This window comes from Phoxinus phoxinus, assembly GCF_949152265.1.
Source record: "Phoxinus phoxinus genome assembly, chromosome: 2".
Lineage (NCBI taxonomy): Eukaryota > Metazoa > Chordata > Actinopteri > Cypriniformes > Leuciscidae > Phoxinus > Phoxinus phoxinus.
In genome coordinates, this window is record NC_136877.1 from 36,720,013 (window position 1) to 36,736,141 (window position 16,129).

A 16,129-nucleotide genomic window follows, 5' to 3' on the forward strand; every position below is an offset into this window, starting at 1 on the left:
AGTGGAGCCTGCTTTGTTTTTAAGTGCATTAATATCACTGGAAGATTACTGCTGCTTCAAAAGTTTCAATTGATTTTCTAAAACCATCCTGAAGGTTATTAAATATTGAGAGTGTGTCTTCTTGCACAAATTTGTTTTGGGCCAACAGGGAGCATCATAACTTCTTGAAACTATGTCTACGGCTCTTGTCCAACCACTTGGCTCTAGCGCTGGCGGGCGGCGTGGCCACCAGTATCTTGGGACGGCAAGCGAGGCCACTCCGCAATCTGCTTTTCAGACTTATGGATGCATCAGTACCTGATGAGATCCAGGAGGTCTGTGTATACATGCGTTTTGCCACATTTTTGTTGCTGTGGTGGTTTACTGTGGCCTGTGTTTTTCACTGATCAGTGAAAATAAGTTGCTTTTGTAGGCTGTCATTGAGACTCTCTCCGTGGGAGCCACAATGCTGCTGCCTCCTCTGAGAGAGAGAATGGAGCTACTGCACTCTCTCCTTCCTCAAGGACCAGACCGCTGGGAGAGCCTCTCAAAAGGACAGGTACATGTGTGTGCCTGTATGAAAATAAAATGCAGTTTAAGTTGCTTAACCTAAAGAAGTATCTGTTACTCATGCTCCTATGAATGCGTGTGCCTTCTCTGTCTCAGAGGATGCAGCTAGACATAATCCTCACTAGTCTGCAGGATCACACCCATGTGGCATCTCTGCTGGGGTACAGCTGTCCTCCAGATACCTCTGAGCCTTCCGCTCCACCCTCTGACTCTGTACCTGGCACTCACTCTGACACACATCCTGACACACACTTGGCAGAGATCCTCATGAAAACTTTACTCAGGAACCTGGGATTTTACACGGTCAGTCTTGAGCATATATTTTAGCTTTTTATAGCAAATATTATATATTTAATTTGCAGGTAATAATGGTGACTTTGTTTAACAAACTTTTAGTACGCAAAACTTGCTTCATTTTGAGACAGGCATCACTGAAATTAATAATGAAGTTCAGAAAGTGATTGAGATGTTGATTCAATGACCACTTTTCATACAGTAGAGGATTCACCAGACTAATTCAAACCAGTAATTGTTTTTAGTATTTTTAATGATTCATTAAATGAACCAACTCATACTGTAAGTCAATACATTTCCCTGTTTTTGCATGCAACCTACAAAGAACTCAATAGAAATGCATGTTTTCTTGCCATTATTTTGCTGTATATATACCATATTTGTACTGAGAACAACAATTTGTTGAGAAATTATACTAGTACTCTTGTCAGCCTAGTGCATCTTGACTGGGTAAAAATATAAACACTGTCCTAAGTGAATGTAAACTGATTCAAGAAGATAAATTGGATGTCTGTCAATATTGTATCTGTGTATTACACTTGCAGTGCAACCTTTTCATATTCATTGATGATCATTTTCTCAACTGTGTGTTTGTGTGTTAACCTCACAGGACCAGGCGTTTGGAGAGCTGGAGAAGAACAGTGATAAGATCTTGCAGGGAACATCTTCATCTGATAGCAGTCAACCAGCTCACCTCCATGAACTGCTCTGCTCTTTACAGAAGCAACTACTGGCCTATTGCCATATCAACTGTGTTACAGAGGTACTTGCGCAACTAAATACATATCATGAACAAACAAAAATTAGAGGGAGAGAGATTAGAATCTCAAAAAGGCCATATATTTTTTTGGTCAGAGTAGTCTTATTTCCTTCAGTATGTGAATCATCTATGTTTTTTCAGGGCTCCAGTAGTGTTGCGCTCCTCCATAAACATCTGCAGTTAATATTGCCTCACGCCACAGATATTTATAATCGCTCTGCAACTCTTCTGAGAGAAAGCTCTGGAAACGGCAGTGTGCGTGAGAAGCTACGAGGTATATCAATATACACACGTTATTACTAAACTCATTCATATAACTATATGCAAATGGACCTGCTAATTTAGCCTGTGTTTGTATTTGGTAGATGTGATCTACATGTCTGCAGCGGGCAGTATGCTGTGTCAGATTGTGACATCCTTGCTGTTGTTGCCCGTTTGGGTGGCACGGCCACTGCTCAGATACCTCTTAGACCTGCTTCCCCCGCTGGACCGTCTCAACAGACTCTTGCCTGCCGCCACACTTCTTGAGGAACAGGAGCTGCAGTGGCCACTACATGGTCAGACTGTCACATTAAACTTTTCAGTCAGATTTTCAGATCAGTAGTACTGTAGCACTGTCTTGCTGGCAAGAATCAATGTGTGCATCAGTTCAAAGTGATAGCTGGTTGTAGGTTTAAATCTCTCATGGGTCGATTTATCAACTATCTATCTCTAATCTCCACTTGTCCAAAACACTTTAAAGATTTTAATAGATAGATTATAGCATGCATTGTTACTATACATAAATAAATAGAATAGCTAGATATATGGTTATATTATTTAGGACTGGGTGATATGGCCAAAAAAAAAAATCCAAAATTCTTTCACAAAAAATCAGATTTGTTTTCCCCCTACTTAAAATCAATCTGCAGATGACAAATAAATAGTTCAAAACAAGTTTTAATTTAATTTTACTTTGGTTTTCCCTTCTGGGATTTGTTTTGGATTTCCCCCTTGGGGTTAAAGTGCAATCAGAAACAACAAGCCAAAAAGACAAGATGGCGGGCTCTGCCTTTGTAAACAGTGAAAATGTAACATAACATAACGTAACATAACATAAAATGAGTGGATTGGGATTGGGCGAGATGTAAAAAAAAAAAAACCTTGTATCACAATTATAGGTGTATTGTGATTGTCAAAACATTTGGTGACTAAACAGACTACACAATGTTTACATGGTGCAATGACTGGTTTGCTACTGTTTTTATTAAAGCTTGACACAAATTTCACAATTTAAATTCAATTCAATTCTTGTGATTTCGATTCTGATCTTGATTCAATATTGATTCCTTTGGATAAATATTAGGTAGGCTACAGTAGATACGTTAATGTGTTATGTAAATTTTTCTCCCTACAAAAAAACAAACTCACCTAATGCTGTAAACATACAGAGCCCTGTCAGCTGGTATTATTATTAAAGGTTAAAAATAATGTTAAAATTTGTAATGATATAGGTAAAAATATAATAAATATAATATTTAGCAAAATACTCCTCTATAGCTATTTATTTTAAGTCCAACTAACGTGCTATGGTCATTAAATGGCTTTCCTGAGGTAAATGTAACATTACGTGACACATTGTTCTCCAGCTGTTTTACCTCTTTCCGCGGTTGAAAACCACTTAATCGATCGATTTTATTACATTTCGGTAAGTTGAACTCTATCTTTCAAATTTCCTATTGATCATTCGTGTTTATTTACTATTAACTAAGTTAGTAGTAAAGAGTAACAGATGATTGGTTCACGTGCCGCTTGAACTGAGATCTGTCAGCGATCTGTCACTTCACATTTACAAACCCCAAACCGGTATATTGTTTGAATTTCGTAATTAAATTGACAGAATCTGAGAGCTGAGGATTTGTTTCATGTCAATAATAGTAACCTTCTCTGATCTCTGTCTTGTCTGTCGATGTCAGTGTCCTCTTTGCTTCACGATTTTTCTCTGCGTGAGAAAATGGATAGTGTGGCGTGAGAGCGTGTGAAAAGTGTCAATTGCGTGAGTCTCACGGTGAATTCGTGAGAGTTGACAGCCCTGCAGATTCAGTTTGTAAATGTTTTTGGCGGGTGTGCTTGTGCTGCCGCGGTCTCGCTTCATTTGCCATGTTTGTGTATCTCTATGGCAAACGCACTGATCCCGTTCGGAACTACGGGAGCCCAGGGGAGCGTCGGCAGATGTTAAAGAGAAAACCGATTTTCATTCAAACATATCGACATAAACCACACTTTCGAGTTAATCGATAAAATCGATTTATCGCCCAGCCCTAATATTAGTTTTGTGTGTCCTTTGGGATTTTGCTGAGGCCCCTGGTAGGCCCTGGCCCCGTTTTTGAGAACCACTCATCACTCAAGAGCCGCTCATCTCTCATTTGTGTTGAACTTCTTTAGCTTTAAATCTGTGATATTGTTTTGAATTAGGACTCTTTTTCTTTAACTCACAAATCTTATATTGATAATTTTTCCTTTCCTTTTTTCTTCTAGGCACTCCTGATCTAGTTGATCCATTGTGCGTGTCAGGACCGGCGCAGTGCTGGGTGTGGTTGGTGGATCTGGAGCGTACCGTTGCGCTGCTGGTGGGACGTTGTCTTGGAGGAATGCTTCAGGGAGCCCCACCCTCGCCAGAGGAACAGCACACTACCCACTGGCTCAAAACACCACTTTTTAGTAATGGCTTAGAGACTGAAATACCCCAGCTTGGTATGCACACACAAATTCCCTTTTATCATTAAATGTCCTGTCTTATGAAATTTGGCTTAATATGGAAGTTTATAAAGGTTGTGAATGCCATTTCATGTTTATGTTGAACGTGTGTATATGTTTTTAAGATGCATGTATCAGCTCTCTGCTGGAGGTGGCTCTGTGCGGAAATGAGGAACAAAGGCCGTTTGACTGTCAGTTGCATGCTGACATGAGTGTGCTGGTCGATTTGGCCCTTGGATCAACTAAAGAGCCCACATACAGCCTGTGGACAAACATGCAGGACTATGCCATCAGCAAGGGTAGGACACAAACACAGAACATATATTGAGGATTATGGAAAGATTACTACAAATGATTCACTGATGATTACCTTTACTTGCGTAAGTGCTTGCATAGTCTCAGAAGTCACACATTAACCTATGCAAACCTTGTAATGGCTTCTATTTCTGTGGTGTTGGGTATACCCACCCACAGTAAATCTAATTGGTTTAAAATCTCTCTACCCTTGCATCTGATTTGGACTTTGTGTCAGTTGTCATTTCTTTTATATAAAGACATTTGTGTTTCTGAAAGATTGGGATCTAAATGTGATTTCAAGTAATATTTGAGCATACATTGCTGTTATGAGGTGCAGTTTTTTCCCACACTTACTACCTAGAGTTTACACAGTACTATAAAAAAAGCAATTGACACTTTTATCCACTGTTATGTTACAGCTGGTCATAAACCAGACCTTTATGGCTTCTTAAGTATGAAGTTATTGGATTTTATATAAAGTTATTGGTTAAAAACAATCCTGATTTTTGCCATTAGCATTATCAATTTGCATTTGTGCAAGCAAAGATATTTGATGTCGTTACATGTTCCTTAAGTCTTTTGTGTGTGTGTGTTTTTGTGTAGATTGGGACAGTTCGTCACTGCCAAATGAGGCTCTGTTAGACACAGTGTCCCGCTTTGTACTTGCTGTCCTGCTGAAACACACAGGGCTGCTGGGACAGGCATGTGGAGAGGGGAGGTATGACATCATATCCTACATAACTTCAGAGAATGCTACTCTGTGGACACTACTAAAGCATTTCTCTCTCGTTTTCTGTCTTCCTGCAGATATCAGCCATGTAAACTGTTGGCAGAGGTATATCGCAGTGTGTATAAGGTGCGGAATCGCCTCTTGGCTTGCAAGAATATGGAGCTCATCCAGACCCGCTCATCATCACGAGAACGCAGAGTATGTTTTCATTACAATTTATATTCGCAGCGTAACACTTTGATTAAAAACTTTTTTAGCATCTGCCGTCTACCCCTTTTGCTTTAATGACGGCAGGCATGCGAAATGGAACAGACTTTGTTTTAAAAGGATATTTACTCCGCTTAACCACAACTCATGTTGTTCTAAAGTCAAGTCACCTTTATTTATATAGCGCTTTTTACAATACAGATTGTGTCAAAGCAGCTTCACAGTGATTGTTTCTAGAAGAAAATGCGTCATCGTCCACCTGAAGTAAGGCAGATCAATAATATTGTTGAACATTAAATGTCCCCAACTAAGCAAGCCAAAAGCCAAGACAACAGTGGCAAGGAACCAAAACTCCATCAGGTGACAGAATGGAGAAAAATAACTTGGGAGAAACCAGGCTCAGACCCTATATATATATATATATATATATTAGGGCTGTCAAACGATTAAAATATTTAATCGCGATTAATCGCATGAATGTCATAGTTAACTCGCGATTAATCGCACATTTTTATCTATTCTAAATGTCTCTTGATTTCTTTTTGTCCCATTATATTTTCTCATTTTAATGCTCTTATCAGCATGGAAAAGTGGATCGGCTTGCTTTGTGCAAATGTTTTTTATTGAAAACCACATTGGGATACTGTGTTCAATTTCACACTAACATTCTCACTTGGAGCAAATAATCTCTCACACAATGTAACACTGTCCATCAATAAAAGGGTGAAAGAAATACTGACGAGGTAACGTTACTGATATTGACGAGTGGGCGTAGAAACGCATCAGCTGTGTGTGTGTGCTTGACCATCAAGTGATTTTCAGACTGGACGTGCTGCGATGATAGCTCAGTTCACAATGACAAAACACACAGATCACTTTGGTCTTGTCAATTGAACCATTTCGCAACTTTTTAAAAGTAAACTTTCCATTCAGAATCTTATTGGCATCCATTTCGGCGTCTCGCGCTCATCATTCATCCACTCAAAACGTAACGTTAAAGAGGGTCGCACACCGGACGAGAAGCGCAGCGCCTCGTATTTAAAATTCGAACACATTATTCTCTATGAGTGTACACACACCGGCAGCGCCATTCGGCGTTTTTATTGCTGGCCATAAACTGAGAAAGTGCGCGTCCGATGTGCGATACGAGTTGTCCTAGACGCGGCTCGGCGCTGCGCTTTTCGTCCACTCTTTGGCCGGTTCGCATCGCAAGCCCAAACAAGTGTGTGCGGCGTGCCTGTTGTTTTGTTTCTGGTCTAGCTAGATCCGGTGTGGTGTTGTAGTTTTAATAACGTTACTAGTTGTTGCAAAAGCATGTGACACGTTAAACTGGGTTTGCGTTAACACCGTTAATAACGCGTTTAACGGACAGCCCTAATATATATATATATATAAATTATGTTTCCAGAGTAAAAAAAAAAAAAAGGAAGACTTTTGGATCCCACTATATGCAAAGCCATTTCTCCTCCTGTGTGCAGATCTCTGATAATGTGGACTCAGTGGAGATGGACCCTCAGGAACACTCTTTCACCCGAACTATAGATGAGGAGGCTGAACTGGAGGAGAGAGACCGAGAGAGGGAAAGGGAGGAAGGACACCAGGAGCAGGAAGATGAGGAGGGGGAAAGAGAGCATGAAGTCATGACCGCAGGAAGTGAGTTCAGACACATTTAATGGGCATGTGTGTGTGCTGCTGATGTTGGCTGATGCTTTGTGTGGCATGGTGCAAAGTTGTCACACAATCACAATTTCACACACTTTGTGTACCTTTACATTTTCCTGTCTGACTACTTAGTTATTACACCTAAAAATAATTGTTCTGTAATTGTTTATTTACACTCTTATCATTCCTGAACCATATACCGCTATTTTAAGTGGAATAAACAGACAATATTTTATACAACTATCGATTGATAGGAACAGACCACAATGCAAGTCATTTTTCACAAATGACCTCCTCCTTCAAAAATTAACAGCATACAGGTTTTGAATGACATGAGGGTGAATAAATGATGACATTTAAATGTATTACTCTATTACTTTAAAGATATATTGAGTACCGGTAATTGAATTGACATTGTAAATTGCACTGTATTAGAATAGACCACACAATATACACTATCGTTCAAAGGTTTAGGGTTGCTAATTGCTATGTTTTTTTGAAAAAAGTCTCTTATGCTCACCAAGGCTGCATTTATTTGATCAAAAATACAGTAAAAACAGCAATATTGTGAAATATTATTAAATATGTGAAAAAAATTGTTTTCTATTTGAATATATTTTTAAATGTAATGTATTCCTGTTATGGCAAAGGTGAATTTTCAGCATCATTACTCCAGTCTTGATGATTTGGTGCTCAAGAAATATTTCTTCATATTATACATTTTGAAAATAAAGTTAAATATAGTTAAAAATATAATATAACTGCAAAATAGTTAAAAAACATTATTTAAATAGATTTTTTTTTGTAATAATGTAAAAGCCTTTACTTTCACTTTAGATAAATGTTAATGCATCCTTATTGATTCGTCTTCCGCGCAAGTTGAAAAATTTCAACTCAAGCGGATAATTCGCATGCCGCTTAGTTGCGCAAGCCAATCAGCGAAGAGCTTATTGATACGTCCGGTTACTATCACTGTTGTGTGTGAAGACACTCCTTTTCGCACAATGTTTTTATTTGCGCGAGTGATGTGAAAAACAAGAAACACCCCACGAGTAATCTAGAGTGAGTAACGCAATGCGAATATACACTTCGCGTTTGGAGTGAACGCACCATTACACTTTTGAACAGTAATGTATACTTATAAAACCCCCAAAATTGTTAACCATGGTTGTTTGTTACACATGACATTGTGTAATATCCAGCCATAGGCCCTTTTTTAACAGCCTCATGCTTCTTGGCTGCTTCCCTAACCCGGCCGATCTGTGTCTTATGTCTTGGCGGACACAGAAATCTTTCAATGTTTCCTATCAGCACGGGAGGCAGCGCGAGGAAGGGACCGAGATCGAACCGGAAGCATGAGCGTCCAGGAAGAGCCGGCTCAGCCTGGTCCCGAGCGCAGGAGCAGCACAACTGCTCAGGAGGGACAGGATCTTTACACCACCGCATGCAATGCCGTCATCCACCGCTGTGCAATGCTTCTGCTGGCCGTCAGCACGCCGCTCGCTCAACACAGCAATCAGCAACCCCTGACAGGTGGGGTCAACCAGGACGGAGGCGGGTTTATGCCGAGGTGAGTGACGTCATCGTTATAAAGTACAGGTAAAAGTACAGGTTAAACAAGAGTAAGCGTGCCTTAACTTTCATAATGCAACCCTTATCCTTGGAGTCTGAAGGTCTCACTGAACTTGTTTACCTCTCCAGTGCTCTCGTGCTGTCCAGAAATGCCTGACCCACTTTTTAAGATTTCATATTATCCAGTTGCAAGAGACCTTCTGTGCTGCCCTACTTTTGAAGCACCTTTATAAGCTGACCCAATTGCAATTACCGTAAAAGCAGCAGTTACCTATCATTTCAATAATCAAAAAACATTGTTCATTAGTGGTATTACCGGTAATATGAAATTTAGGTCACATTTTTAGTGACATGATTGTGTAATTCCCACTTACAGGAAATGTAACATTTATTTCCCATTTTTATTTTAGGAGTGAGAGCTTGTCAGCAGAGAGTCGGTCTATCCAGAGCAGTCCCAGCTATAGACTCACAAAATCCAGGAGTGAGTCAGATCTCTCCCAGCCAGAGTCTGATGAGGAGGGATACTCACTGGTGAGATTTGTGGCACATGCACACTGCCTTATTTGCTTTTCTTGCTTTTAAATTGCAGTTATGTAACCTGTCGGTGTGATCATTTTCAGAATGCAAGGAGGAATGTGGATCTGGATTTAGCTTTCACTCCTAAAAAAAGAGGTAACAGCCCCTCCCCCAACACCCTCTAGTAGTGGGACACTGTATTGGTGTCTGTATATTTGTGCTAAAGTCTATCTGTGTACACATGTAATGTGTCTCTGACATCTCTGTCACTCTACTTGGCTAAATGAGTCCATACATTTAACATCTTCATGTTCTTCCAAAATTCAAAACATGCCACACAAATTTCTTCTATAAAATAGTAATTTCACATAATACTCATAATTCATGTTCAGACCTGCTGTCTGTGGCTGCAGAATTCCACAGAAAAGTTTATGGTATAATTCAATCACCTGTCTTTCCTGTTCACCTGTTTTGCACATACCCTGCCTGCCAAAATTATATTATATAGTTTATAGGATGCCATTTAAGGTACTAAGGTACATGCATTATATATTTTTTTTCTGTATGTGTTAACAGTCATAGCTAAATAAATTAGAAATTAATTAGCTTTTTTTTTTTATCATACAGTAAACTGTACCTGGGACACATCTTTTTGGTCGACTGTTGCCTCTATGCCTGGGAATTTTATGAAGCTATTGGCTACTAAAAAATGGCTTATTAGATCCATTAAGCAGATTTTACCATATACTTTTTTACCCAGATTTTCTCTTACAATCAGGACTGAAATGTGAAAAAAGGATGATGACTTGTGGAATGTTTTGAGAATTTGAAACTCAATGTTTTCTGTTGAAAGTATCATTTATTTAATCATTTGAATTACAATTTAACTATATTTATAAACTATTATTTAAATATAGATTAAACATATTTAAATTAGTATATATAAATTACATTTAAATATAAATGTATTTAAATTATACTTATTTGCCCATTATTATAAATTTGCTCAATGGATTTTGTGTTGTGTTTTCAAGGTTTTCTCTACAGTTCTCCAGACTCTTCTGCTGATTGGTTTGGGGGACGCTCAGCCCGTGAGTGTTTGTACAGCTCTCCGCAGTCCTACGAGGAGTCAGACATCGATCTGAGCCAATCACTCAGGCTCCATGCACTCATCGAGAACATTGTGAACTTCATCAGTGGAGATGTTGGGAATGCTCCTGGGTTTAAGGAACCAGAAGAGAGTGTGTCCACCAGCCCACAGGCCATTATTATAGCTATGGAGCAGCAGCAGAGCCGAGCAGAGGTACGTGCATTCAGCATTTTTATTTGTCTTTGTTGCTACAGGTGCCTTCCAGCTACATATCTTATGCTTTTATTTATTTATTGTTTCTATAGTTGCGTCTAGAGGCCCTTCATCAGATTGTGGTGTTGATTTCTGGGATGGAGGAGAAAAGCAGTCAAGCAGGCTCTGGAGGTGGAGCTGGACGCACAAGCATCAGTTTTCACTCTGCCTCTCTGCTAACATCAGTCAGACTGCAGTTCCTGTCGGGATGTTTCGGCCTGGGTGCCGTGTGTAATGGGGGGCCAAAGGGGGAGAATGTCCAACTACACCATTACCAGGTAACTGACATGGATCTAAACTTTAACTTGTTTTATGCATGGCATACCGTTCCAAAATAATTTAATGCCATCATCAGTGAATAACAAGCAACGGATTAAGTTTCTGAACATAGTTGAGTTCTTTGAAGGTCATGCTGGCTTAATATGAGCTAATTTAGACTGAGGTATGTAAGCATAAGGCCTTATTGAGAAAAAAAAGAGAAGATCAGAATGGATGTGAGCAGTTCGGTCTTCTTGCTTTAACACATTTTGTCCTATAAACTGTGCATGGAAGAACTGAAATGACTTCTCATAACATGCTAAAAAAGGTATGTTATCATTTATGCTATTATCTGCATGTTCTTTGTCTTTCCTTGTAGGATGGAGTCAGAGCAGCCAAAAAAAGTTTACAGATGGACATTCAGACAGCTGTGCATAAGATATATCAGCAGCTGTCAGTCACATTAGAGAGAGCCCTGCAAGCTAACAAGCATCACATAGGTAATGTATACACTATAGTAATTGTATGTGGCATATATTATTATAATGAACATATATTCACAATGCTGTGTGTGTTTCCAGAGGCCCAGCAGAGACTTCTTTTGGTGACAGTCTTCGCTTTAAGTGTGCGATACCAGCCTGTCGATGTATCATTAGCTATCTCCAGTGGCCTTTTGGACGTTCTCTCTCAGCTTTGTGGAACAGAAACCCTGCTTGGACAGACACTGCAACTCCTGCACAAGCCTGCAGGCTCTCAGCTCAGCACTGCCCTTAAAGTGGCCAGCACCAGATTGCTACAGATACTAGCCATCAGCACCGGGTACAAAACGTTCTCTCACAGACTGCTAACACCTGGTTTTTCATAGTCAATCTGAACCTTCAATGCTGTATGATTTAAATGATGATGCTAGTGCCTGCATTTTCTTTAGGGAACTTCAGACCTGGTATGTAAACAAAGTGCCAAAATCTTACAGCATTCAAAATGTTGCTTTCCCCTATCTTTTCATCAGGACATATGCGGACAGGTTGAGTCCTAAGGTGGTCCAGTCCCTGTTGGATCTTTTGTGTAGTCAGCTGAAGACTCTGCTGGCTCAGGCTGCTGGAAGCACACTCAGTGCAAGTACAGAACTGCAGGAGAAGACCGACGACTGTGCAGATGCCCAGAAAAAAGATTTTCGAGGTGGGACACTTAAGAGCTCAAAACAGCCACATGCTCATTAAGTCAATTCATTTTGTGGTTTTATGTATTGCTTTTATCTTGGTGTAGCATTGTTACGCAAGACACACACTGCAGAGCTGCACCTTGGAGACTTCTTGGTGTTTCTACGGCGCGTCGTCTCTTCCAAAGCGATCCAGTCCAAGATGGCATCTCCTAAATGGACTGAAGTCCTTCTCAACATTGCTGCTCAGAAATGCTGTTCAGGTAATACAGCAGTGTCCCGATCATCATCTTCGTCTTCGATCATCATCAACATCATCTTGCTTGTGTTGTAGTTGTTAGATTAGTTGAATGTGTGTGTTTTTCAGGCATTCCATTGGTTGGTAATTTGAGGACACGGCTGTTAGCCCTTCATGTTCTGGAAGCTGTACTTCCTGCCTGTGAGAGCAGTGTGGAGGACCATCAGATGACTCAGGTCTGACTCCACACACCTGTATTGTGCTTTTTTTTATTTTTTTTTATGTGTTGCAGAGCTAAATTTGACTGTGTGTGATAAATTGATAATTTGTGTGGTAGGTGGTGGAGAGGTTGTTCTCGCTGCTCTCGGACTGTATGTGGGAGGCACCTGTTGCTCAAGCAAAACACGCCATCCAGCTAAAAGAAAGAGAGCAGGAACTCAAACTACAGGTAAGGGAGAGACAGTCAGTCAAGTGTTTTTGTCAAGGTTTTGCTGCTTCAAAATGTGCTCATACTTAACATTTACATTTCTGAGATGCCATTCAATTTCCTTTCTGGTTGTTTTAGGGTGAGACAGAGGAGGAGGAAGAAAATTTGCCTATCCAGGAAGTGACCTTTGACCCTGAGAAGGCTCAGTGCTGTGTGGTGGAAAGCGGACAGGGACTGACACATGGCAGTGGGGGCAAAGGTTACGGCCTGGCCTCCACTGGCATTTCCTCTGGCTGTTACCAGTGGAAGGTTCTACACACTTTCTTTTACAATACTGTCAGAAAGTTTGGGGCTAAGATTTTTTTTAACTATATCTTTATTTAAAAAATATGAAAGATAACAAGAAAGAAAAAAAAAGATTTTAAAATACAAATAGAAAACAGTTGTGTATTTTAAATGGTAATTTATTCCTGTGATGGAAAGCTACATTTAAAGCATCATTACTCCCATCTTCAATGTCACATGATCCTTCAAAAAGCATTCTAATATACTGATTTGGGGCTCAAGAAACATTTCTTATTTTTATCATCACAGTTGACAATTGTGCTTCTTAATATTTTTGTGGAAATGGTGATACTTTTTTTCAGGATTCTTTAATGATTAGAAAGTTCAAAAGAGCAGCATTTATTTGAAATCGAAATCGTTTGTAACATTATAAATGTCTTTTACTGTCACTTTTGATAATTTTAATGCGTGCTTGCAGAATAAAAGTATTAATTTCATTTAAAAAAAAACGTAACTTTTGAACGGAAGTCATATGGACATTCTGTCAGGCTATGTGAGTGTAAGTGCACATAATTTTTTTCCAGTTCTATATCGTGAAGGAGAATCGTGGAAACGAGGGAACGTGCGTGGGTGTTTCACGCTGGCCCGTCCATGATTTTAACCACCGCACAACAGCAGACATGTGGCTCTACCGCGCATACAGTGGCAACCTCTACCATAATGGAGAACAGACCCTCACGCTGTCCAGCTACACACAGGGAGACTACATTACCTGTGTGCTGGACATGGAGGCGAGGACTGTGTCCTTTGGCAAGAATGGAGAGGTGCGGTGCAGCCCACTCATGAAGACAAATATTTAACCATTTTACCAACTCTCATATCAATAGCTGAACTATAACACTTATTATTTCTCTCTCTTTTATCATATTTGTTTGCTAAACCATGTGGCAGGAGCCCAAACTGGCCTTTGAAGATGTTGATGCTACAGAGCTCTACCCTTGTGTCATGTTCTACAGCAGCAACCCAGGGGAGAAGGTAAGATGCATAGATGCTGATGTTGATTTCAGTACCTAGTCTTTTTTTTTTTTTATGACACTGATAGACACACCATTTTCAACTGTTCAGTTAGTCTAAGCTTCGATTTCTTAACATTTTCTACTTTATATTATGAATACAGTTTCTCTAAGGTTATGTTTTTAATTTTTATTTGAACAGGCATATATTGCAATGAAACAAATTATATATATGATATATAAATTACCGGTATTTATTCTTTCTTTTTTTTCAGATTTCCTTTTGGTTATTTTTTCCTATAGTAATTTTGCTATGTGCCTTTGTCATTTTATTAGTCTTTTTTGATAGTACATTGAATTTATTTTCAGTTTATTAGTTAATCATTTTAGTACTTTAGGCAACATTTCTAATTTTATTTTAAGTTTTTCATGTAATACTTCTATTTTTTATTTATTTTATTAACAAATATATTTATTAGTTTTGAATAATGATAATAACCCTGATAAATTCGTTTTTTTTAATGATTCCTTTTAAAAATAACAATTCGTAAATCATTTGTTTTTAAATCAAAACATTTTTCACACTGAATGCTTGATTTTGCCTGCAAAGCTTAATAGAAAAGTTTTCTTGACATTATTTTGTTCTACATTGTCTTTTCTTATATTCAGTTCAGACTGCAAAGTCACATTCAAAACTAAAATATGATTTCTTTTGCTGTGGCGCTGTAGAAAGTGATGTAACACTATCATAATGTTGTAAGCAATGAAAATGTATACTGGTTGGCAAATTTCTACACTTTTCTCTATTGTTTTCTCTATTGTTTTAACTGGTCCCCTACCCTGCAGGTAAAAATCTGTGACATGCAGATGAGGGGCACACCACGTGACCTGTTACCTGGCGACCCGATCTGTAGCCCTGTAGCAACCGTTCTTGCGGAAGCCACTACCCAGCTGGTCAGGATCTTACACCGCTCGGAGTGCTGGACCCAAACCATCAACCATAGCATCCTCCAACGCCTCCAGCAGATCAGGGGCTGTCTGCGCGAAGGAGCTCCTCCAGCAGGGGCCACCAGACTACGCAAGAGCCGCTCTGCACAGAGCCGTGAGGAGCAGGATGAGAAGGAGGAGGAGCGAGAGGAGGAGAGAGGAAGAAGTGGACGGCACACTGCAGCAGAGCTGTCGGAGGCGCACCTGCGGACGCTGTGCCACCAGGTGTGGCCGGTGTTAGCTGTGATAGGGGGAGTAGATGGTGGGTTGAGGATGGGGGGACGGTGTGTGCACAAGCAGACGGGGAGACACGCCACTCTGCTGGGTGTGGTGAAGGAGGGGAGCACATCAGCTAAGGTGCAGTGGGATGAGGCGGAGATTACCATCAGGTGAGAGATGGGTATCTGTTTACATGGTTTATTGATCTCTGAATGTTATATTGAGGCTGTTTCCTGCTCCCCAGAGGTCTCCAACTTTTCTTTCTTTCTATCTGGGGCTCTCTTGGTTTCTTTAAGGGATGTGCGCCACAACTAATTTCATTAACGATTAAATGGACATTTTGTAACCTACCAGTCTAACAAACACCAAGAAGACTGTATTATTTAGTGATCCTTTTAAAATAGCTTACTTAATTTATGAATCGAACAGTCAAATCCCATACTGACCACAGTTGAAAAAACCTACATGTACTGTGCATTTTGATTATTGTACATTAAATTTAAAGGGATAGTTCACTCAAAAATGAAAATTCTGTCATTAATTACTCACCCTTATGTTGTTTTCAAAGACCTTTGTTCATCTTCGGAACACAAATGAAGATTTTTTTTATTAAATCTGAGAGCTTTCTGTTCCTCCATGACAGCTACGCAAACTGTCACTCTTTGACGCTTCAAAAAGTTCATAAAGAGATCGTAAAACGAAACAATATGAATTGAGCGGTTTAGTCCAAATTTTGCGAAGAGACACGATCGCTTTATATGATGAACAGATTTAATTAACCGTAGGCTTTTTCAAATATAAACATTCATCTACGCACACATCAGTTATGGTAAACAGAAGCTCAAGCATGTTTGCTTTATGTGCGAGAACCAATAAGG

At 39.6% G+C, this 16,129-nt stretch overlaps 1 protein-coding gene across 8 annotated transcripts in view; it reads left to right on the top strand.

Moving 5' to 3' along the window:
* The window catches only part of herc1 (HECT and RLD domain containing E3 ubiquitin protein ligase family member 1), a 48,046-nt gene that overhangs the window by 10,314 nt on the left and 21,603 nt on the right, over window positions 1–16,129 (top strand). For all 8 annotated transcript variants that reach the window (XM_079604382.1, XM_079604383.1, XM_079604386.1 and 5 more), the window contains exons 12-37: window positions 149–314; window positions 413–538; window positions 646–852; window positions 1,454–1,606; window positions 1,745–1,877; window positions 1,969–2,160; window positions 4,121–4,336; window positions 4,465–4,638; window positions 5,240–5,354; window positions 5,444–5,564; window positions 7,052–7,226; window positions 8,523–8,805; window positions 9,218–9,338; window positions 9,428–9,479; window positions 10,358–10,626; window positions 10,719–10,943; window positions 11,303–11,423; window positions 11,505–11,742; window positions 11,933–12,102; window positions 12,190–12,345; window positions 12,450–12,556; window positions 12,658–12,768; window positions 12,886–13,056; window positions 13,617–13,856; window positions 13,984–14,067; window positions 14,892–15,421. In XM_079604382.1, the coding sequence (XP_079460508.1) occupies window positions 149–314; window positions 413–538; window positions 646–852; window positions 1,454–1,606; window positions 1,745–1,877; window positions 1,969–2,160; window positions 4,121–4,336; window positions 4,465–4,638; window positions 5,240–5,354; window positions 5,444–5,564; window positions 7,052–7,226; window positions 8,523–8,805; window positions 9,218–9,338; window positions 9,428–9,479; window positions 10,358–10,626; window positions 10,719–10,943; window positions 11,303–11,423; window positions 11,505–11,742; window positions 11,933–12,102; window positions 12,190–12,345; window positions 12,450–12,556; window positions 12,658–12,768; window positions 12,886–13,056; window positions 13,617–13,856; window positions 13,984–14,067; window positions 14,892–15,421 (4,656 nt within the window). The remainder of the gene's footprint in view (window positions 1–148; window positions 315–412; window positions 539–645; window positions 853–1,453; window positions 1,607–1,744; window positions 1,878–1,968; window positions 2,161–4,120; window positions 4,337–4,464; window positions 4,639–5,239; window positions 5,355–5,443; window positions 5,565–7,051; window positions 7,227–8,522; window positions 8,806–9,217; window positions 9,339–9,427; window positions 9,480–10,357; window positions 10,627–10,718; window positions 10,944–11,302; window positions 11,424–11,504; window positions 11,743–11,932; window positions 12,103–12,189; window positions 12,346–12,449; window positions 12,557–12,657; window positions 12,769–12,885; window positions 13,057–13,616; window positions 13,857–13,983; window positions 14,068–14,891; window positions 15,422–16,129) is intronic.